Genomic DNA, 25,145 nt, shown 5'->3' with positions numbered 1-25,145 from the left:
TTTGGCAAACTCTAATCTGGCCTTCCTGTTTTTGAGGCTCACCAGTGGTTTCCATCTTGTGGTGAACCCTCTGTATTCACTCTGGTGAAGTCTTCTCTTGATTGTTGACTTTGACACACATACACCTACCTCCTGGAGAGTGTTCTTGATCTGGCCAACTGTTGTGAAGGGTGTTTTCTTCACCAGGGAAAGAATTCTTCGGTCATCCACCACAGTTGTTTTCCGTGGTCTTCCGGGTCTTTTGGTGTTGCTGAGCTCACCGGTGCGTTCCTTCTTTTTAAGAATGTTCCAAACAGTTTTGACCACGCCTAATGTTTTTGCTATCTCTCTGATGGGTTTGTTTTGTTTTTTCAGCCTAATGATGGCTTGCTTCACTGATAGTGACAGCTGTTTGGATCTCATCTTGAGAGTTGACAGCAACAGATTCCAAATGCAAATAGCACACTTGAAATGAACTCTGGACCTTTTATCTGCTCATTGTAATTGGGATAATGAGGGAATAACACACACCTGGCCATAGAACAGCTGAGAAGCCAATTGTCCCATTACTTTTGGTCCCTTAACAAGTGGGAGGCACATATGCAAACTGTTGTAATTCCTACACCGTTCACCTGATTTGTAAATACCCTCAAATTAAAGCTGACAGTCTGCAGTTAAAGCACATCTTGTTCGTTTCATTTCAAATCCATTGTGGTGGTGTATAGAGCCAAAAATTTTAGAATTGTGTCGATGTCCCAATATTTATGGACCTGACTACCTAGTTTACTTTCAACTGACCTGATTATGCTGGTTTCCAGAGAACCTTTTTGTTTTCACAAATGCAACAGGTTCCTACTATGTTTGTTTTAATTTTTAGGGCACCTAAGGGTTTTTTCACACTGCTAAATTTTTTATTCGTTTTTCAGTTAAAAAAAGCAGAAAAAATGCATCCTTTCAATTCCTATGGAACGCTTCACATTGGTGAGTTGCATTTCAGCTGTGTTTTGGCTGCTTTCACATTTCCCAGTTGCAAAGTAGCATAATCTTCCCCTTCCACACTGATCAGTTTTTGATCAGTTTTTCAGTTCTAATAAAGAGTGGAAGATTATGCTCTTTTGACACTAGGCAATGTGAATGCAGCCAAAACACTGCTGAAATGCAATTCACCAGTGTGAAGAGTGCTGTAGGATTTACCCACTTCAATACCTGGTACTTTTACCCCCTTCCAATTTTCAGCTTTCAGTGTTGTTGCACTTTGACAATTGTGCGGTCATGCAACACTGTACCCATACAAAAATGTTTTTTTTTTTTCACACATCTGTGTCATGTGATTAGCCGTGGCTAATCACAGCTAATCACAACAAAAAAAACCCTGAATGAATCGATTTCATTCAATTACATGCTTGCTTATAGCAAAGAAATTCTTTGCTATAAGCAATCAAATTGTGTAAAAAAAAATACTGATCATTTCCTCAAAGTAGTACAATGTTACTAAGGTAACATTATACTACTTTGGTCATATTGTAATATGAAAAAAAAATCTTAAAAAAAAGAAAAAATGTAATAAAAAATTTAAAATAAATTATCAATTTTTTTTTTCGTACTGTCACCAGTCAGTGTCCCTGATCACCACCACACCAGTTATTTGATGATGCTGTACTGCACTGGTGACAGTATGTAAAAAAAAATTGGAAAATGAAGAAATTAAAAAAAAAAATTTTACTAACAATTATGACAAAAAAAATACAACTTCAAAAAACTCGCCATGCCTCTTATGAAGTACGTCGGACTGTCTACTCTGCAAAAAGGGGTCATTTGGGGGATATCTGTACTATTCTGACATTCTTGGACCTCAAGAAATTAGATTGGCTGTCAGTACTTCAGGATTGATCAATATTCAGATCTATACCATAGTTTGTGAACTCTATAACTTTCCTACAAACTAAAAAATACATCCTAATTTGGGTTATTTTCACCAAAGACATGTAGCAGAATACATCTCGGCCTAAATTTATGAAGAACAATTATTTATTTGTAAACTTTTATAACAGAAACAAAGAAAAATTTGTTTTTTTTTTCAAAATTTTTAGACTTTTTTTGTTAATTTAGCAAAAAATAAAAACCCCAGCGGTGATTAAATACCACCAAAAGAAAGCTCTAGTTGTGTGAAGAAAATGATAAAATTTTAGTTTGGGTACAATGTTGTATGACCGCGCAATTGTCATTCAAAGTGTGAGAGCGCTGAAACCTGAAAACTGGCCTGGGCAGGAAGGTGTAAAATTGCACGGTATTGAAACGGTTAATCACCTCTGAGTTTTTTTTGTTTTTTGTTTTTTTTTTTGCTAAATAAACAAAATAACCCCCAAAACTTTTGAAAAAATGCGTTTTTTCTTCGTTTTTTATTATAACCTTTTGCAAATAAATAAAATGTTTTCATAAATTTTAGGTCAAAATGTATTCTGCTAAATTTCTTTGATGAAAATACCCCAAATTAGTGTATATTATTTAGTCTGTAGGAAAGTTTTTTTCATAGTGTCCACAAACCATGGTATATACAGTTAAAATACCGTATTTTTCGCTCCATAAGACGCACTTTTTCCCCCAGAAAAAATGGGGGAAAATGTCTGTGCGTCTTATGGAGCGAATACTGACAGTCCACCTGTCACCGCCGCCGTGTTAGGACCAGCGGCTGTCCCCTCCCACTGCAGCCTGTCACTGATGTTCTCCCTACCTTATCCCGTCTCTCAGCGGGCTGTCCCCGCAGCTCTTCATAGTAGGCAGTCCCCCACCGAACCCAGCTCTGCCGGTCCGCCCTGCAGGTGTGGCCTGTCCTCGGAGCTCCTCCCCGCTCCTGGCATGTCTGTGTACTGCTCTCCGTGCTCTGCAGTCCGGTCCGCAGGTGTGGCCTGTCCCTACAGCTCCTCCTCTTTCCTGGCATGTGTCCATCGTGCGCTCCCTGCTCTGCAGTCCGGTCCTATCTGCTGGTGTGGCCTGTCCTCGGAGCTCAGTGCGCCCCCTGCCTTCTGTAAGTTAAAAATGACATGCTGGGAGTTGTAGTCCTTTTCTTTGATGTATGGTGTCAGATCATTTGATATCCTGGGTGGAGGGGCCCTGTTGGGACTTTATATGATGTCCGCAGTCTCTGGCCATCCCCCGGACCGTGTCCGCAGTCTCTGGCCATCCCCCGGACCGTGTCCGCAGTCTCTGGCCATCCCCCGGACCGTGTCCGCAGTCTCTGGCCATCCCCCGGACCGTGTCTGCAGTCTCTGGCCATCCCCCGGACCGTGTCCGCAGTCTCTGGCCATCCCCCGGACCGTGTCCGCAGTCTCTGGCCATCCCCCGGACCGTGTCCGCAGTCTCTGGCCATCCCCCGGACCGTGTCCGCAGTCTCTGGCCATCCCCCGGACCGTGTCCGCAGTCTCTGGCCATCCCCCGGACCGTGTCCGCAGTCTCTGGCCATCCCCCGGACCGTGTCCGCAGTCTCTGGCCATCCCCCGGACCGTGTCCGCAGTCTCTGGCCATCCCCCGGACCGTGTCCGCAGTCTCTGGCCATCCCCCGGACCGTGTCCGCAGTCTCTGGCCATCCCCCGGACCGTGTCCGCAGTCTCTGGCCATCCCCCGGACCGTGTCCGCAGTCTCTGGCCATCCCCCGGACCGTGTCCGCAGTCTCTGGCCATCCCCCGGACCGTGTCCGCAGTCTCTGGCCATCCCCCGGACCGTGTGATTACCATCTCCTGTACCGCGCCCGCAGTCTCTGGCCATCCCCCGGACCGCGCCCGCAGTCTCTGGCCATCCCCTGCTCATCTCCTGTACCGCGCCCGCAGTCTCTGGCCATCCCCTGCTCATCTCCTGTACCGCGCCCGCAGTCTCTGGCCATCCCCTGCTCATCTCCTGTACCGCGCCCGCAGTCTCTGGCCATCCCCTGCTCATCTCCTGTACCGCGCCCGCAGTCTCTGGTCATCTCCTGGGAGGGGCCCAAGAAAATGTTTGCCCAAGACCCAATCAATATTAAAGACTGCCCTGGTGCCAGGCCAGCCTTTCAGTGAACGAGCATGTTATACCATGGGAGGAGCGAGTGCTGGTGGCCGCGCTGTTGTGCTGTGTACATGGGGGGGATAATGTTCTCAACTACAGTGCTCTCATAACAATGAAGGACACATTACTAGCAATTCCTTCATTACTGTATTTTCTTGCAGAAAAATACCACCTCCTCATTCTACATACGTACAAGGATGATAAAGCAGAAAAGAGAAGCATATAAAATTCCTTTTAAACTGGAGGTAGTAAAATATGCTAAGGAACATGGAAACAGAGAAGCAGAGAGACATTTTGGGCCACCTCCAACTGAAAAAATGATAAGAGAGTGGAGGAAACAGGAGGATCAGCTGCAAAAAGCAGATAAAAGTAAGCACACTTTTCGTGGGCATGCTGCAAAGTGGCCACAGTTAGATGTGGACATGAAAGAATGGATCATACGTCACCGGAATAATGGCTTCTCAGTCTCTACAAAAATGATAATATATGAAGCCAAACGCATTGCTGCAGAGAAAGGCATTCAGGATTTTACTGGATCCCCAGCGTGGTGCTACAGATTCATGAGGCGATGTAACCTTGTTATGCGCACCAAAACTAGAATTGCGCAAAAAATGCCAAAAGAATTTGAATCTAAGATTCTGTTTTTTCATAAACTTGTAATTGATGCTAGGAAGAAAAATGGTTTTGAAATTGACCAGATTGGGAATATGGATGAAGTCCCGCTAACCTTTGATGTGCCATCTAAGAAGACTGTTGATCTAAAAGGTGCCAAAACCATAACCGTGAAAACCTCGGGACATGAGAAAACCCATTACACGGTTGTGTTGTCCTGCTGTGCAGATGGCACCAAATTGCCACCCATGTTAATTTTCAAAAGGAAAACTTTTCCAAAAGAAGTGATTCCGAAAGGAGGAGTTGTACATGTTCATGAGAGAGGATGGATGGACGAAAATGGAATGAGAGTATGGGTTGAAAAAGTTTGGTCCAAACGTCCTGGAGGGCTTCTGAAAAAACCTGCCTTATTAGTGCTTGACCAGTTTAGAGCACATATTAGCGAAACTACAAAAAAGTGCTTTAAAGAAGTGAAGACTCATCTAGCTGTAATCCCTGGGGGTCTTACCGGCCAGTTGGAACCTATAGACGTTTCCATCAACAAGCCATTTAAAGTCTTTATGCGAGAAGAGTGGAACAAATGGATGGCTGTTGGTAATCATGATCTGACACCTACCGGACAAATGAAGAGGCCCACTATCACTCAAGTTTGTGTATGGGTGAAAACATCATGGCACTCGGTGAAGGAGAAAATCATTGTACAGTCATTCAAAATATGTGGCATTAGCAATGCCTTAGATGGGACTGAAGATGGTATCTTATATGAAGATAGCGAAGAAAGTGATGCCAGTGATTGTGAGAAACTGAGCTTCATAAATTCTGACACTAGCGATGATGAGTTCCTGGGGTTCCTAGAAAACTAGAAGAGTACTCAAACCTTAAAGTCTGTCCTCATTTGTTAATGACAGTGATGATGGTTCTAAATGTCATTGACTGCTGTTCACGTTACATGGTTGAAACATTATTCTGTATGTTTTATTAAATATTTTAGTACTCCATTTGGTTCAGAATATTTTTTTTCTTGTTTTCCTCGTCTAAAACCTAGGGGCGTCTTATGGTCAGGTGCGTCTTATGGAGCGAAAAATACGGTATATTTAGACACAGGCACAATTTTAGATTTTTCAGATATTTTCCAAAACGTATTCAAGCTATAGTTAGATAATGAATATGGGCTGAAAGTGCACTCTCTCTCAGGTTTAATTTGAGGGAATGTACATCCAAACTGGAGGAAGGGTTTAGGAATTACAGCCCTTACGAGTAGCCACCCAATCACTGCTAACACAATTGTTTACAGTGGATGGCATGACAGGAAGCCATCCATTGTATACAATTGTCATGTGATCTGTGATTGGTCACATGACACTGGTAACGGGCCAGTGTAGTGATATGTCATTGGCTTTGTCCTGTGGACACAGCCGGTGACAGATTGCACTGCTGTACGGCCTCGTGAGCGGCTCCTTCTGACAGGACATCATATGACAAGCAGTCAGGAGGAGTGTCCCGCCGGTCGTCAATCTGCTATAGGCCTGGCGGGAAGGTGTTAAAACTATGCATTTTTCTTCTGCTTTTTTTAACTGAAAAACTGATCAAAATTTAATCCATGTGAAAGAGCCCTAACATGCACTAAACACGCACCAAAAATATAGCAAGCAGGACTTTTACAAACACAACTGAAATGCAACTGACCAGTGTGAAGAGTTCCATAGGATTTAAAGGGATGCATAATGCATTTTCACTGCGTTTTTGGTATGAAGCCGTGCGAAAGCAGCTAAAGACGCTTTCCAACTCAGACTATTCTCTACTAAAATGCAGAGAAAAAATAAAGCATGCTAGTCTCAAAAGCCAATGTCTGCTTTTATATACCTTTTTTACATTTGTGACTTTGTCTGACTAGTAAGAATATTCATCAACTTGCATTTGAGTCTTGATTTCCTTCAATAAGGTTTTAGCATTGACTAGTGCAGACTAATGAATGTTCCCTGATCCAACCATAAATAGCTGGATCGGGTTGTCTAGGTATTTTTTTTTCAGTACAGATATCCTTGAAATTACACATTAGCCCCACCCCAAGTCTTAAGCTGGCTATACACTAGTAGAATTTCATTTGAATAATCACGTTTTACAAACATTCGGTTGATATTCCAATCATTCGTGAGATCAAATCGATGTTTGTTTGGTTTCAACCACAGTTGGGGTCTTTCACAAGCTCTGAAAGCTGTAAGATAAGATTAAAAAAAAACAATGGAAACATTGCAAAAATGTTGTGGCCACCTAAGTTTAGAGTGGAGCTCAGGGCCTGGTAGTGAAAGGGTTAAGCAGGACTGTTTGGCAACCCAATAACAAATTGTGTGTGTCTGCAATACATTCAAAAATTACAAACCTATTTAGCTTCAAAGCTATTAAAAATGCCAGTAAGGCTATACCAATTTTACATTACGGCAACATCATAAAAGCATAAAAACTCATCATAATCCATTGTTGGAAAACCTATATCCAATGCTCCACAGGAAAAATATTAGATGTACAAATATAAAAATCCAGTCCGATATAGAAATCTAGAACCCCAAGGTGTTTCAACTTGCAGATAGTGTATGTCTTCATCAGGTTTTTTTTCTCACTGACTGTTTGAAAAGTAAGATTTTAATCAATATGTCAATGAACACGAGAACAATTTCCAAAGTTTTGACAAAACTGAGTTTTATAGAACATTTGTTTAGCTCATTACATAAAAGTAAGCTTAATATAACTTGGATTACAAAATCTTCAGTTTTACTCAAAGTAGTTGATGCTAAATTGAATAAACCCCACAACAAAAACTACTACATCTAGTATTTTGTATGATCTCCATGATTTGTAAGCACAACACCAAGTCTTCTAGGCATGGAATGAACAAGTTGGTGAAATATTGCAACATCTTTTTTCCATCCTTCAAGAACGACCTCTTTTAGAGCCTGGAGCTGGATGGAGAGTGATGTTCAACTTGTCTCTTTAGAATTCCCCATAGGCGGTTGATTGGGTTCAGATCAGGAGACATACTTGGCCACTGAATCACTTTCACTGTGTCCTTCTTCAGAAATTCTACAGTGGCCTTAGATGTGTGTTTTGTATCATTGTCATGTTGGAAAAGTGCACGACGACCAAGGGCACGGAGTGATGGTAGCATCCTCTCTTTCAATATAGAGCAGTACATCTGTGAATTCATGATACCATCAATGAAGTGCAGCTCCCCAACATCATCAGCACTCATGTAGTCCCACAGAAGAACACTGCCATCTCCATTTTTCTTTGTACTCTTCACCTTTGCGACACCATACAGTTTTGAAGCCATCAGTTCCAAAAACATTTATCTTGGTCTCATCACTTTAGAGTACAAAGACCCCGTCATCTTCTTGTTTTTCAGCATGGGCCCTGGGAAATTCTAGGCGGGCTTTTTTGTGCATGGGCTTTAGGAGAGGCTTTGTTTGTGGACAACACCCATGCATGCCATTCCTCTGCAGTGTACGCCATATTGTGTCATGGAAACAATCACACCAGTTTGGCTTTCTACTTCTTTAGCTAACTGTAGTGAACTTGCCTGGCAAATTTCTTCAACCCTTCTCATCAGAAGACGCCCTGTCCAGGTGTTAACTTCTGTGGATGGCCTGGACATCTGTGAGATGGTTGCAGTTCCATCTTTGGTAAATCTTTGTATCACTTTTGCTACAGTATTGTGACTGATCAGTAAAGCTTTGCTGATCTTGTATTCTTCACTTTTCTTGTGCAAAGAAATTTTCTTTCTCAGGCCTTACAACATTTGTGTTCCATGTGGTGCCATTGCTGACAGCATGAAATGGGAAGGAGTTTTCTTTAACGCCCTTTTGTGGTGAACTGTCTTCTGGACACCTGTTTTAATGAATAATTAGACTCACCTGTAGTTAAATAGGATTGTCTAAAATTGTGTTGCGCCTAACACTTTCATTGGGGTGTATTCATTTTCACTGCATGGTTTTCAATGAATTTGTTATGAAAAATACAATTTTTGTGTGTGCAAATTAACAAATCTTGTTTGCAATCCATGGCCCTCATTTGTAGGAGTATTTTGTAGTATAGTGTCTCATAAAAAATGTTGATTCTGAAAGGAAAGTAAAGGTTTTCTGACATATCTGTTGGGGTGTACTCATTTATGCTGATCATTGTATGTGTATGTATATGTGTGTCTGTGTGAATATGTATGTGTGTGGAGATATATATTTTATAATATAAATTTGTTGTACTAGAAAAACACAAAAAAAGGGTATATCAAAGAAATGAACCACACAACAATAAATACATATCTAATCAAATAACTTGCATCAAAAAGCATACATCACAAGCAACTCCTATGAGGTTGAGTGCCTCCAGTCGGGGCACTCCACTCACAGTAAGCATAAGGGGTAAGGATGGGCTGTCCAAAATTGGATGGTATTGGAAAAAATAACTAACACTAAAGGCTGGCACATTAGAACAGAATTTATAAAAGGGTAAAAAGATAAAAAAAACAAACTTTAATCCCCAGAATAGATACTTAAGCTAACGGATGGGTTGGATCATACCCAAAAGGGTAAAAAGTTGGGAGCCCACAAAACTGAAAGCTTTTTAGAGATCCTAAACCCATTGAAACAAAGGGCAAAAATTATAAGAATAAAGATTGTGTCCCCAACCAATAAGGTACAGCCGTGTAGTTGATAAAAAAAACTTACCACAGTGTGGTGAGATGTGGACCCAGTCTCCCACAGGCTGGTGGTTTACACACTCAAACCAAACAAAAGGGAGAGGCAAATGTCAGCTATAAATGTGCAACACCCCGGTCACATGATGTGGTGCAGCCAATCCAAAAGGTGTGCATGGTGTAAAAAAGATTTCTATAAAGGCCACCAATCAAGTGCCAAGGCGGCCCTGAAGACAAGTGTCCCTGTATATCCCTGCCATTTTTTCCCGGCGGCTTCGGTACACTTCCACCCAAAGATGTTACTGCCTCCTTTTGATTTAGACAAGTTTTCTGTTATCAAAGATCTTCAACATTTTGCCCACAAAATAATCTTATAGTTGTCATTTGCTAAATCAGCTGACACTGATAATTCTGCGCCTCTAACACTGAGAGACTGTAGAGCCCTTAATTACACAAGGAAAGCATCACTACAGATCTTATTGATCAGATTGACCTTGATCAATTGCTTTAGAAAATACTAACTCTCAGATTTTGGAACAATCAATTGAGTTGAAGAAAAAAAATCTCAAATTTCCGTCAGTGTGTTCCAACCCCAATGCGGCGGGTTTCCTCAAATGTGTAACTCAAACCATAGAATCCATCCAGGTACCATCCAATTCAGCTTCCAAATTAATACCTGAACAATTGGTAGCGTTTAACAATCCTGGCAAAAATGAATCGCTGGTTGTTAACCCTGTCAATGAGGGAGGCAACACAGTGGTTATGAATAGTGATAATTATCAAAATATGTGTTTGACAATTTTGAATAACACTGCTTTGGTATGATCCAGCCCATCCATTGGCTTCAGTATCTAATTGGGATTTAAGTGATTTTGTTTGGTTTTTTTTTTTACCCTTTTATAATTCTGTGATGATTTGCCAACCTTTAGTGTTAGTCATTTCATTTGTTCTAGTGTATGGCCAGCTTTAAACTTGTCCCTGTCCTCACTCTTCTGAAATGTTCACTGTATGGACTGCTAGGATCAGTACAGTCCCCTGAATCTCAATCTCCATTCATTCCTTTGGAGAGGTCATCCACTGTTTGATGTGTATTGAATATGTACTCTCCATAGGAATGAATGGAGATTAGAATGGTCTTTTTATTGCTGCCTTCAAACCTCTTTGTAAGGTAGGATGCTTGTTTTTTATGTGTGTGCATTTTACATGTTGGGTAGTTGTGGGGTCCTCTGTAGTTTTGTTTAAAGTGTGTATTATGTATATATTCTCTTGGTCAACCTGGAAGGTCTGCTATTGCCTCTAACAAACAAATTGAAGGGAATTTGTGCACTTTGTGTGAAGTCATGCTTTTGTTGTAGACGCAGAACAACTCTTTGCTGGGTTTTACTCTTGGATTGTTTTAATGGGCATTTCCATGTGATCTTTCTTTAGCATTCCTTTTTGTCAAGCAGTTACAGGGGGGAAGAATCATACGGCTGTGAGTTCTACCATGACCCTGTGGATCTGCCAGTAGCATGTGCACCCATGCTGGTAAACTTCTCAGAACAAAATAGTAATATGATTTTTTTTTTTTTCTTCAACTTAAGGGTTTCCTAAAAAGAAAGCCATTCCACAAAATGATCAGCAAGCAGATACCCCCATGCAAAAATGATTTTTGTCGTCTTGGTTGTATATGTGCAAGCTTGAATCATGCCAAGCGGAAACCTGCCCATTGTCAGCAAGAAGCCTGCATGTTTGCTTGTGACTGTGTAAATAGGAAATTGTGTTTTGAAGAAGATGGACTGAATGTTACATCAACAAGATCCAGACAAAATGTTGGCGAGGATATGAATTCCTCCACTGAAGATACACCTGGTGCTGCAACACATGGTGCACAACCAGAAAAGCACACAAGTATGATTGATGAGGCCAGCGAATCTCAAGAAGAGACAGAGAAACCTTGTATATCAGTGCGGGGATTAACAGAAGGTGAATCAAGCAACAGAGGCATTAAAACAATTGGGTTACATTCAGAGGATTCAGGTAAGTGCTTTATCAAGACTTACATATATTACATATAATGTGCTGTTGATATGATACCAGGGATGTTGGATTCCTTTCGCCCGACACCTGGGACATGTAGTTCCAGGCACCAGGCATGTAGTTTTTTTTTTTTCTACCTTTAGCTTTGCTGCGGGCAAGCAGCAGGGCTCACTTGTCAGGTGCAAGCAATCGGCGGCAGCTTAGCTGGTGATTTGCTTCCACGAGTGCCAGCCTCTCCGTGCCTCCGCTGTGAGGTTTCCCGGGCTCCGCTTGTCCATCTGCAGGCCCGGCTTGCCATCGGCTAGAGGGGAGGGAGAAGAGCGGACAAGTCTACTCCCCTTACCCTTGCCGCCTTGTGCTGACCCAGAAGTGACGATTTGATGTGGAGAGATTGTAATGCAATCCCCAGGAAAGAACGTAATGCGGTGCGTTGTGCACCGCACTACATTCAGTGGAGCAGAGGGGAGACATCCAGGGTCTTTTAGACCTTGGAAGTCTCAAAGAGAACCTGTCACCAAATATCACATAGAGGACTTTGTCCTATGTGATGAAAAAAAAAAATTTTTTTTTGCTTTTAATTGGAAAAAAATGAAAGTTACACCCAAGCACATACCATCCCCCCACCCCCACATATACGCACGTGCAAATGTAAAAGCACAAGCTGGGGCGTGTACGCATGAAACCGTCGATTGCGATACACATGTTACATATCACCGTGCACGCCAGAATGAGAGCAATAATTCTAGCACCAGACCTCCTCTGTAACGCTAAACTAGTGACCTATAATGAGCTTTAAAAGTGTTGGCCTATAGAAAATATAGGGTACTGAAATTGATTGCCATTTCACGAGGGCGCACAAATTTAAGGTTTGACAAGTTGGATATCTACTTACTTGCTGCAATCTCATCTTTTATATTTTACAAAAAAAATAGGGTAATTTATTGCTTTTTTGTGCCCTAAAATGAACTTAGGGAAACTTTTTAGGGAAATTTTACAATAATATCATGCAACATCAAAAATTGGAACTACCACTATTTTATTCTCTAGGGTCTCTGCTTTCCAAAAATATATAATGTTAGGGGGTTTATGTAATCTTCAAGCCTAAAATAATTTTTTAAAATTGTGCAAAAAAAAAAAAAAACTCGAAAGGGATATAGGATAAGCCCAACACTCCCCTTTTCTGACAAGCACCCAATCGGTGCTCATTACACTGTATGGTCTCTCCCCTCTCTGCTAGTCCCTGGGTGCGGTGCTGGAGACAGCAGGGAGGGGAGGAGGAGATATACAGTGTAATGTTAAAAAAATTAAATGTTTAAGTTGCCATAAAGCCCCACACATTCCTAAAAGCACCTCCAGATTTAAATACGGTTTTGGTTAAAAAATTTTTAAATTTTTTTTTTTAATTCGGACAAGTAGATTGGGACCCAGATTTAGTCCCTGGACAAGTAGTTTTTTCAAAAATTTCCACATCCTTGGCTTTAGTTTAAAATACTATGTTATCTTTTAACTTGTACATATTTTTCACCGTTCTTAGCTGAAAGCTGTTTGAAGAACTGGTCCCCAAAAGTTTTTCCCATTTGGGATAGATCTGATGTGGATAACGATCCAGAACCTCTTTGTATTCCTGAAAAAGGTGAAGTATTTGAAGGCAAACCTCCATACCATAGAGGACAGTCTGAGAGGGGCAAGTCCTCTGCAAGTAAATCCCCTCATCTCTACACTCCTAGACCTGAAGTAAGTAGCCTGAATGCAGAACTAGTTCTGTAAAAATACTTAAAGAAAATACTTTTTTGGTCAGTTTTATTCATTATCTAAGTTTATAAATCTGTATAATTTGTTCATTCTATAATATATTTACATTTTTACAAATGAACATTTAATACACGGTACAGAGTTTGTACTGCATGCATGTTTGTAATAAAAAGCATCATACTGCCTGCATAGTAGCTATCTGTTTGACAAATTTTGATGAGTCCTCTGTTAGGAGAGAGGGAAGGGAATGTGCCATTCAGTGGTGTGTATGTATGTAAAACCTTCAGGGCAAATTCACACTGCAACGCAGTGGCAGGAGTGATTTGCCACTCTGCGTTGCTGGCTGCGCTAGGGGGCAGTGTGATGTGCGATTCAGTGCATCACATGGCTCTTCTTTTTCTCTTTTCTTTTTCTGTTTTTCCACTGGGCTGCCCAACATTGCAGTGTGATTCAGCCCAGTGTGCTGTGGGAAAATGCAGCATGTCTGCATTAGGGTGCGTTGCAGTGTGAATAGGATACATAGGAAACCATTGTTTCCTGTGTCTCTGTGGTGACAGACATTTTTACCATGCGATAAAATGCCTGTCACCGCATGTAATGTATATTGGCCCTCAAAAAACTTGGTGCTTTTCCTCAAACTCATCTCAACCTGGCAGCAAGAGGAAAATATGCAGTACTCCTATGCAATGGTTTACGTTTTACAATAAAAATGGGCAGCACAGTGGCTAAATGGTTAGCACTTCCACCTGGAAATACTAGGGTCGTTGGTTCTAATCCAACAACTGCACTACCTGCCTGGAGTTTGCATGTTCTCCCTGTGCCTGTGCGGATTTCCTCTGGGTACTCCGGTTTCCTCCCACACTCTAAAGACATGCTGGTAGGTTAATTGGATCCTGTCTAAATTGATGATTCTGCTATATAGATTGTTGGGCTTGTATAAAAAAAGTTCAAAATAATAAAACAAATATTACCTTAAATACACAAGTGTCACAAATCATAAATGATCCTCCTGTGAGCAACAATCGTAAACATTAATAATTTTGTGCATTGGGAGGTGACTCCTTTAATATATTGATCCACTTAGGATCACTTATAATTAAACAGAACATTCACTATTGATGTGTTTAATCAAATGTAGATAGTATGAAGAAGGGTTCCACCATCATTCATCTGTATAATACGTTTCCACTGCCAAGTGTAAATACACCGCCAAGTGAAATCCCCGCCACCAATTGCAATGGCCTCTTATTAGATGATGAGACTCAGGGCCGGGACAAGGCATGGGCAGAAGGGGCACCTGCCCCGAGCTTGGGCTTAATCTGTATTGAGAAGTCCACACTGGGAACTTCAGCGTTCGTCTGAATGGGCAGACAATCGTTCTTCCTCTTTCTGACTGCACATTGTACTGATTCCCTAACTCCTCTGTTCCAGCTGATCCAACCTTTCCTTATCTCTCCTACTTGCTGCAACTATTAATCACTCCCCTCCTTCACCAAGCTCCAGTCTGCCATCAGCTTGCTCTCACTCCTGGTCACTTCACCTTCTCTGTGAGTCACTCTCACTTCATCCAGCTCATCTCACCTCCACGCTCTGCGTACACTTCTCTCTCTGTCTTCCCTGCAGAACTAAGCAGTAAGTCACCACCGGTCCTCCTATTTATGTCATCCCTTCTTCAATCCTTCTCCTTTCCATAAAGCTGCATTACACACATTCTGCAGCCTCCTGGTCCCACCTCTGGGCACTCCACAAACCCATCTGTCTGACACCCTTTCCATCCCAGTTTACTTTTATCTCTGCAATCTGTCCTGTCATCCTGATGAAGCCTAGCACATTCTCTGCACACGTTCACTCTGCTCTTCATTAACTCATACTCCTAATACCTCAACCCCCTTGCCTATTCACTCTTTTCTTATACCCAAGCCTAAGTTTACATATTTGCAGATTGGGGATGCATACAAAATTGCGTACTTTCCTCACATACACAAACTGCTGGGACATTTTTCCTTTCAGTGACCCCAAGGACACAGGGACCTTTTTTCTTTCAATGACACCACCATTGCTAGGACCTTTTTACTTCCAGTGACACTACTGAGACAGGGATGTTTTTCCTTCTAAAGACACCACTGACAGTGATGTTTTTCTTTTCAGTGACACCAACAACCATCGCCACTGTTGATCCCTTAGTTGTGCACCACCTTTAAACTCTTCAATTTACTGCAGTGTAACACAACTATTGGTACTTTCACAGTGCATGTCACAAAAGTTACATACATTACAACACTATTAGCCCTATCCGGGGGGAGGGGCGGGGGGCTCAGTTTGCCATCTTTGCCCTGGGCACGGGGTGACCTTGTCCCAGCTCTGATGAGACCCCACATTTATAGGTGTTCTTAAATGGGCATATATATCTGCAGTCAACCATCCACAGCTTCCAAGATCACATGGAAGGTCTCCGTGTCGTATAAACCAAAGGCACTTTAGGATCCTCCAAATACACCATCAAAGATCGTGTAGTGCACCACTAGTTCACGCCACCGTCTCAGTGTAGCTTTTGCTGGAAAGTTTAATATATTGATTCACTTAGGATCACCTATCACTTATAATTAAGGTAGTTACTTCCCTATGCACAAAAATTTTATGTTTGCTATTGTTCATTTTATTTATGATTTGGGACACTAATGGTTTACTTTTTGTCTGACTAAAAAGAATTATGAAAAAGGTCTAATTATGTTTATATAATACATATATTGTATATAAATGAACATTGATCACAAAAAATATACATTCCCTTTAAAGCATGAATGTGTTAATATATTCCTATATTTGGCTTAACGTGTTTCTACACACTTTCCCCCCCCTAAAATAAGAGGTGTATACTTGCCTGCTCTGCGCAAGGTATTGTACAGAGCAGTCCCTTACCTCTGGTGAGATTGACTCCTCCTCAGCTGTGTGTGCCCCATAGCAAGTCACTTGCTGTGGGGGCACATATGCGCCCTGAGCCAGATGCTGTGATGTGAGCTGTGCAGACGCACTCCTGAGCCAGGCTGTGTGTCCATAGACGCATACAGGGCAGATTGGCCATGCCCCTCAATCCCTCCTCACAGAATTTGATAGTAACAGGAGTCAATGGCTTTTAATTTAGAACCACTTTAAAAGTCTTATTTGTTTTCTATCTTGACTGCAATTTTCAGGTGGGTGGTGTTCATAATATTGTTCAATTAAAATAAATAGTGTAGCGCTAATAATACTAACAAATTACGTGTTAAAATGCACAAACTCTATATACATCCCATATATATATATATATATATATATATATATATATATATATATCTATCCAAGGTGATAAATCGATACATAAATAATAAAATAGTTGTGTCATATGTGAATTCCCTCACTGGGAATATTTAGTGAAAAAAGTGACAAACACATTCCTATTTGCACATTGTGAAACAATATGTATACTGGTGCACAAAATTAGTGAACAAATAATCAATTCAAAAAGTCCAAAATGATATAATAGTAATACGATAATTTGTGATGATCCTCACACTTCACTCTTCATGCAAGAATATATAATGTGCCGTATACGTGGTACACACGTGCCAATCCTTTACCAGCCAAAATACCCCTCACCTCCTTCATTAGACCCCACAGGGTCAACACGCTTTGAGGATCAACTGATCCTATCAGAATGGGTCCCTCTCAGGCTTTCCCCTCACGTCTCCAGCCTCCAACAGACTAACAGCCAGCTCCTCACAGGATCATGATAAGACACAAACAGAGACCCTCCATAGTGCAACCGGTTTTTATTGCATCAAATTTAAAACGACAATGTTGGATTTTTAGACACATATAATACTGCTTCTAGTGTCTTGAGGCGATTATGAATGAAAGAGCCATTGTAATAAAAAATGAAGTGTGATTTTATTCTATCACACAATGGTGTCAAATAAACAATGTAAAGCGTATTATGAACAGTTCCATCTAGATGAAACTACTGTAAAACTGACAAGCGAAAGTTCAAAGAAAAAGTCACCATTATCTGTCATGGCTGTTCTTGCCATGTGCGATTCTCATGTCCTTGTCCAACTCAAAGTCCGAGAGAGAAGACGGAAGTGACGTTAATGATGATCTCTTGTCTTGCAGCACCTGTTGCAGCTTCTCAGACGTGTGTTTGCAAGAGTCATGTTGCTTGTGTGTATCAGAGAGAGTGTGTGAGCGTGAGTGTGAGTCCCTTGTCCGTTCCGATGGTCTTTTATGAGGCAAATGTACGTCATAGTTAGTGATCATAATACCTTCTATGGAAAGTATTACTGCTTAGCAAAGCTATTTCATAAAAGGGAAAGATGCTATACATATGATGTTTGATGGACAGGAACATATGTATGCTGATGTACCAATGATGTAACCCTTAGCTATATATTTAAAAGATAGTATAGCTTAAGAACATATCAATGTATAATCACTAAACTATATATGTATCAGTGTTAGAGACGTATACTAAATATACACAGAAAATACGTAATGTAATAGTAAGTCACTTCTAATAACCTTGACATAACTACCAAATACTTTTAACCAACTATCTCTAAATATAGTCTACTCAACTTTCAACTGGTATATACTATTTCAGCTTAACTTGTATATCTTTTGGTCTCAGCTATAATTGAAGAATAGTAAATACTACCATTTGTCACAGACCACTTACATATATTAATATTAATTATGACTAATCATAAAAACCAAATATTTTGCAAGCTTGCCATCAATATAAGTGCCGAATCATAATTTAGATTTAACATACAATAAGTATTACACTCACATTTGCCCACGCGTTTTCCAGCTTTTTACCACATGCCATGGGTGTACTGCATGGGTGTACTCAACAGGGTGATCCAATTGATCATTCATTTACTTGGGTATAAGTTTGGTGTCGGCAGCTTTTGAAGGATAGGATTCCATTTAAGCGCAGGAGGTTGTTTTTGGAATTTTTTGTTCATAATATTGTATCTCCCAGTAGAATAAGCTGTAGCATAAAAAAATGTCCAAGCTCTGCCATGCTAACAGGCTGAATGGGACTTGTTCTTTCTTTTTCTCCAAGGTGAAGTTACTTTTACTCTTGTGTGAAATAGGCTGTGATATTCCTTTGTATTAGAATCGAATAAAAAAACAGATGCAGACCACTGACATTTCTATTATAGGAACGTGTGGATGTGTTCCTTTTTACTAATAATGTTGTCAATTTAGGGCTGGTAAATAACACTGTCCATCTACAGGGTTGTCTGGAGGATTTGGATCCTGAGGATTTGCAGCAATTTAACAGTATGACATGTGCGCGAGTTAGAGTCTACAAGCCTAAGGCAACAGAGGAGAACGCAAGGAAGGACCAAGTCCCTTGTGCTGACTCTGAGACCCCTGGAAAGGTATCTTGTTTTTTTGTTTTTTTTGGTCCCCTTCACAGCTGTGCCTGTCAACCACTTGCCCTCCAGATGGTTTAACCCCCCTACCTGACCAGGCCATTGTTTGCAATATGGCGCTGCGTTACTTTAACTGCCAATTGCGCAGTCATGCAACGCTGCACCCAAATGAAATGTATGTCCTTTTTTTTTTTTTTTTTTTTTTTCTTTTACCCCCCACAAGTAGAGCTTTCTTTCGATGCCATTTGATCACCTGTGCTTTTTTTATTCTTTGCGTTTTAAAAACAAAAAAGGACCGACAATTTTTAGAAAAAAACATGTTTTTTGTTTTTTTTTGCTATTAACCAGTTCTCTACGTCTTTTGGCTATAGCGTGGTTCTCTGGGTCGCGGCGCGCACCCGGCACCGCCAGTGATCGTGTCCTACGGACACAGCTGATCACGGGATATGGTAAGCGGCCAATCACTGTGGCCTTTTACCACGTGATCAGCTGTGTCCAATGACACAGCAGATCACCTGGTAAATACAGTTGTCGGTTATCGGCTGCACTTTCCTCAGAACGAGGCATCTGATACTTTCAGAAGTGTCAGATGTGAAGAGACCGTAGTTCTGCAAGAGAGCCCAGTTGAGAGGAACAGGTGGTGGGGCAGGGTATAAACCCTCTTTAAAAGGTTTTTCTTTGTGCCATTTATTAAACCCAGTGACAGATGCTTTTAATTTGGCTTTCTTTATCTAGTTTGATTTTTCCATACATCTTTAAATATTTTATTTTGTTTCAGGAAAATATCCATAAACCAAACAAGTACAAAGAACGGGAAAAAGAAAATGCAGAAAACAGTGGTAGGGAAGCATATTTTATTGTGTTTTTTATGTGGTGTTTTTTTTTGTTTTTTTTTTTTGTGGTAAAAGCAATTATTACAGTTATGTAATAAGATACATTTTACGTGTACTTATCATTTAGAGCCATTCTACAAAGGCATTAGTTGGCTGAAAGGTGGTGGGGGTAGAAAAGGGTGGGAGGGGGTAAGGATTAGCACCTAGAATCCATAGGTAGGTTTTCTTAGTATCAGATGAAAGATCACTCTAGGTCCAGTAGGTGTCAGTCAGAATCAGGTGGTAAGAAGTGTGAAATCCATGGGTCTCATGTTTGTGAAACTTGCATATTGTATTAGTAAGTTTAGTGGTTAGCTTCTCATTGGTTAAGAATCCAGTTCACCTTGTTCTTTACTGCTACTAGGTAGAGGGAGTTCAACAGACAGGGTTTGCCATAATTTGCTTGGTCGCTGTAAAAATGTGGTTTTAACCTAAGTTTGTATTTAGAGAGCCCATCCAGTTTTAACTGAAGCGTTCAGTGCTTCACCAGGGACCACTAAGATATCCACTTTTAAATGGTGTTCTCGGCTTATCATAGACTTGAGTCTACAAAGTTTGGACAATCTGGTAAGTCCACCATATGCGCATATAGGTTCCTGGCTCTGAACAGCCTAAGAAGCACGTCCCTGTATGTACCAGACTATAATTCACAATTTGAATTGGATCTAGATCCCAGCGGTAAAATGCCTTATAGTTAGGTTCAAGAGCCAAAACATTTTGGGATCGGATTCCCATTAATTCATGCAAGTATGTCGGGGCTGAGAGGAGTCTTTGAGTACTAGGAAGTACAGCAAAGAAAACAGGCAGGGTAGTGTGGATCAGTCCAACAGTTGTTTTCAAAAGGTGTCAGGGTCACTCCTTTTGGTAAGGGTAGGAATCATGGCTGAAAGAAGGTTATTCACTTGTAAATCGCAGAAGACTTTTATTTTAGGTCATTTGTGATCTACATGTAATGTTCAGAACACTTGTAACCCTGTGTTAAAAGCAGGCGTTGCATGTCAATAAGTTTTAGTTAACTCCAGTGTTTAAAAGCATATGGGTCTTCCAAAACTGGTGGGAAGGCGGGGTTTTTAATAAAGGACACAAGATTAGGTGAGGGGACAGAAGTCTTCCTGATTTGAAAGTGATTGGATCCTATAAAGTTGATCTATCGTGGGATTTTTTTCTTGTACTGTATAAAGTGATGTATTGTCCTTTTTTTATTTTTTGCAGAAGTTGTTGAAAAAAGGCACAAGAAAACAGACAGCAGCAGCCCCACCAAGTTACTCAATATCATCTCAGACTGCAGCGGGGAACAGGATCCCAAAAAAGTCCTCAATATTGTCTCACAGCATGTTGATAACAAGGAACCAAGATCCTTTCGAGTAGGCAGCTTTAATATCGAGTTGACTGCAGAGAATAAGGATGGAGATGCATCCAAACCATCTGCCACTTCGCATGTAAAGATCTCAATGGCTTCAGACCAGAAAAAAGATCAGGTCACAGCAAAACCACTTTCTGTAAAGGAGAGAGCAGAGGAGATAAAACGTCCTGAGCAAATACCCTTAGAGACCAGATCTGAGAGAGAAATAAAGTCTCATGGTGGGAAAGGTCTTCCATTCTACTCCAAGATCATTCCAGCTGGAAAGTTGGTTGCTCAATTAAAAAATTCCACCCTCAAACAATCAGAGCTCATTCAGGTAAGAAAAAATTTGAATGCATACAATACCTACGTAAGTATAATATAGCAATCAGAAGAGGTGGTTGGTGGGCTTACTTATCTGCTTGTTTATCCGTGGACTAATCCTTTAACCACTTCCTGTCCGGACACTTTTACCCCTTCCTGTCCAGGGCAATTTTTAGCTTTCAGCGATATCACACTTTGAATGACAATTGCGCGGTCATGCAATACTGTACCCATATGAATTTTTTACCATTTTTTTGAGACAGATAAAGCTTTATTTTGGTGGTATTTATTCACCGCTGGGATTTTTATTTTTTTTACTATGTAAATGAAAAAGTCCAAAAATTTTGAAAAAAAGTGTTTTTTTAAATAAAATTTTGCAAATAAATAATATTTCATCATAAATCTTAGCCAAAATGTATTCCGTTATTTTTTTAGTAAAAAAAAATCCAAATTAGTTTATAACCAAAAATTATAATTTTTAAACTTTTTTTTTACATTTTATTATTTTTTTTACATACTGTCACCCTAGCAGTACAGTGTCACCATGGTGACACTGTACTACTTGTGGGGGGTGATGAAGATTTTTTTTTTTTTTTTTTTTTTTACACAGATTGCTTTTACACCCATATAGGATGTAAAAGCAATCATTTCTCTTTCTCTCTGTCTGCATTCTTGCAGTCATTGAGAATTACTGAGTGAGCTGTGAGTGGTCACAGCTTGTCACATGGTACAAGGCTGTTGTGAATAGCCTTGTACCATGTGACCTCTGTGATCATTCACAGATTTCACACATAGTAAGCAATGATGTCACAAGTGACATCTTGCTTACTACTTTGCATGTGATCACTGATTTGCCAATCAGTGATCACATGATCGGGACCTCGTACAGAGGTCCCGTCCGACGATCGGTGTTTCACTGTGTCCGGAGGGCACAGCGGGCACCGGATCGCGGTGGTGCGCGTTCCCAGGGAGCGCGCACAGCTAGAAAGGGCGGGTGCCGTTTATGAACGGCAACCCGACCCTGGACTGCCACCGCCCTGCCGTTTATAAACAGCAGGCGGACGGCAAGAGGTTAAATAAATTAAAAATAAAAAAAATATCCACCAGCCTTTCCAGCTCTATTACCCTACATTAAAATGTTGCTCCACCCAAAATAGAAAGTTCTGCTTTAAGTACTCCTCCCCCTCCACATTTGGCATGCAATTTTGTTTTTGGTGGGGGGCGGGTACCTAGTTATGACAGCCAACCTCAACTAATCGGAGCTCATTCAGGTAAAAAAGATTTGAATGCATGCAATTCTTGCATAAATATAATGACCCGGAAGTTTGGCCTCCCTCTTTCCCTTTGCAGTCTTCTGGGACACTTCACAGATCCCAGAAAACTGGACCATTCAGGAGGCGCAGTGTGACTCACGCATGCGCAGTGGGCACCCGGATCTGAAGCTACAATCTGTCACAGCCGGGTGCCTACAGTTGAGATGCCGGTGCCAGGGAGAGAAGGGGCGGTGGGGGTGAGCACATCGCTGGATCCTGGGACAGGTGAGTGTGTTTTATGTAGTTTTTGTAGCTGATGATGTTTAATAAACACAAAACGACTGAAGCTCCTCTTTAAGGAACCAAACTAAACTTTTCCAGCTGCACCAATTATGCTGTTTTATTTTCTATTATGTAAAAAAAAAAGGAATCAAACGGTTTTACTGCCACAGTTGCAACAATGTTTTTGGGATCTTGGGCACAAAAAAAGGTAATTTAACCCCTAACCTCTACATAAGCCGGGTTTTGGGATTCTGATTCCTTAAATATGTTTAAAATATCTTTCTATGTTTGGCTAAGTATTCATATGGTGGAAATCATTGTAGATGTAGTGAATATTAGTGGAAAACATCAGGCTACTTTGGAAGTTTGGGTCTACTAAAAGAAAGCTCCACTTGTAGGGAACAAAATGCATAAATTTAATTTATGTAAAATATTGCATGACTGCGCAATTGTCAGTTAAAGTAATGCAGCATAGTATCGCAAAAATGACCTGGCCATGAAGGGGTGTAAATCTTCTGCAGGTCAAGTGGTTAATAGCTTGTTTTGGCTTCCACTTTGTTATAATACCACTAACAGTTGACAGTGGAATATTTAGTAGCAAGGAAATTTCACGGATGGACTTATTGGTGAGACCAACATCTAGCGTTTGGAAACATTTTCCACAGTGCAATTTCTGCTGAGAGCAGAGCTGCACAGGTGGCAACGTATCACGGTACCACGCTTGAATTCACTGAACGCCTGAGAGCGACCCATTCTTTCACAAATATTTGTAGACATAGTCTGCATGCCTAGGTGCTTGATCTTTCCATGTTTTTTTTTTTTATTAAAAAACTTGGTCTGTAGACTGGTGCAGTCTACAGACCAACAGGATAAATCACAGCAGTAAAGAGGAATCTCATATATAGTGCACAATGAGAAGCAAATAACCATAGGCATATTCAACCTGTAGTCAGACACCAGTATATACTACAGCAAAGTGGGATGTCAGAATCAAAAAATGTAGAAAAAAATGTCAAAGAAAGGAAGAGGGAGAACATAAAAGAAAGCATAAACTGAAGGAGGGTCAGCCATGAACCCATTAAGGGACAGAGAGGTATCGAATCCATACTGTCGAATTTGGAGGCATTATTAAGAATACAAGTGAGCTTGTCATTAATCATGATCCAATTAAGTTTTTATTTTTTACATAATCAAGTTGTATCACCGATTGCTTCCAATATTTAGCTATTGTAATTCTTGCAGCCAGGAGAATGTAAAGTATCAGTTTGACCGATTTTCTTGGAGATACCAAGAAATGCCAATCGAGCTCTATGGTACCAGGCAGTGAGAACAGGGCCCACTAGAGGACGTCGGGCCTTCAGACCACCCTCATGAAATCTGTTTCTGATTGTGTGGTGAGAGACATTCACACCAGTGGCCTGCTGGAGGTCATTTTGTAGGGCTCTGGCAGTGCTCATCCTGTTCCTCCTTGCACAAAGGAGCAGATACCGGTCCTGCTGAAGGGTTAAGGACCTTTTATGGCCCAGTCCAGCTCTATTAGAGTTACTGCCTGTCTCCTGGAATCTCCTCCATGCTCTTGAGACTGTGCTGGGGGACACAGCAAACCTGGCAATGGCACGTATTGATGTGCCATCCTGGAGGAGTTGGACGTCCTGTGCAACCTTTGTAGGGTCCAGGTATCGCCTTCTGCTACCAATAGTGACACTGACCCTAGCCAAATGCAAAACTAGTCAAAAAGAGTCATAAAAGATGAGTATGGAAAAAAACGTCAGTGGCCTCCACCTGTAAAACCATTCCCTCTGCTACATAACTGACCAGATCAATATCCCTGGAGTTTGACTTGATGCTATACTTGATTAACCACTTGACAACTGGGCTATAGCCGAATGACGGCTATAGCGTGGCTCTCCAGTTCTGGGAGGGCGTCACATGACGTTGTCCCAGAACACTTCCTTAACGGTGCGCACCCAGCACTGTCTGTGATTACTGTGTCTTACGGACACCGCTGATCACATGACAAAGTAAAGGGCCAATCACAGCAGTCTATTACCACGTGATCCGCTGTGTATGACCGTAAATACAGTTGCTGGTTATCAGCAGCACTTCCCTCATGCTGTCACAGCATGAGGAAAGTACTGCCAATAACCAGCAAGTGTCACAGAGGACATCTGCACTGATAATCAGTGCTGCCAGTCAGTGCAGCATCATCAGTGCCTCAATTCCCACCAGTGCCGCCTCATCAGTGCTGCCTATCAGTGCAGCCTAATCAACGTATATCATATTTTTTTCATATTTTCTGCTCTTTTTTAGTTTATAGTGCAAAAAATAAAAAAAAAACAGTGGCGATTAAATTCCACCAAAAGAAAGCTCTATTTGTATAAAAAAAAAAAAAAATTATAAAAATTCATATGGGTACAGTGTTGCATGACTTTTTATTATAAGTGCAACAGCGCTAAAAGCTGAAAATTGGCCTGGACAGGAAGGGGGTAAAAATGGTCCTTTTTTTTTTTTTTTTTTTTTTTTTTTTTTTTTGAATCGTGTATTAACAGTTTGATATAGTGACAGCTA

General features: G+C 41.0%; 1 protein-coding gene across 5 annotated transcripts in view; it reads left to right on the top strand.

Annotated features, from left to right (window-relative positions):
- MGA (MAX dimerization protein MGA) overlaps positions 1-25,145 on the top strand; it is a 161,336-nt gene that overhangs the window by 61,331 nt on the left and 74,860 nt on the right. For all 5 annotated transcript variants that reach the window (XM_089686914.1, XM_089686916.1, XM_089686913.1 and 2 more), the window contains exons 9-13: positions 10,897-11,332; positions 12,867-13,066; positions 18,364-18,510; positions 19,283-19,343; positions 20,589-21,055. In XM_089686914.1, coding sequence (XP_089543040.1) covers positions 10,897-11,332; positions 12,867-13,066; positions 18,364-18,510; positions 19,283-19,343; positions 20,589-21,055 — 1,311 coding nt within the window. The remainder of the gene's footprint in view (positions 1-10,896; positions 11,333-12,866; positions 13,067-18,363; positions 18,511-19,282; positions 19,344-20,588; positions 21,056-25,145) is intronic.

Source organism: Staurois parvus, unplaced genomic scaffold (assembly GCF_062004578.1).
Source record: "Staurois parvus isolate SC_StPar_1 unplaced genomic scaffold, SC_StPar_1.0 ptg000414l, whole genome shotgun sequence".
NCBI classification, from domain to species: domain Eukaryota; kingdom Metazoa; phylum Chordata; class Amphibia; order Anura; family Ranidae; genus Staurois; species Staurois parvus.
Note: the sequence above shows the minus strand (reverse complement) of the source record. Positions and strands in the feature narration are given on the sequence as shown.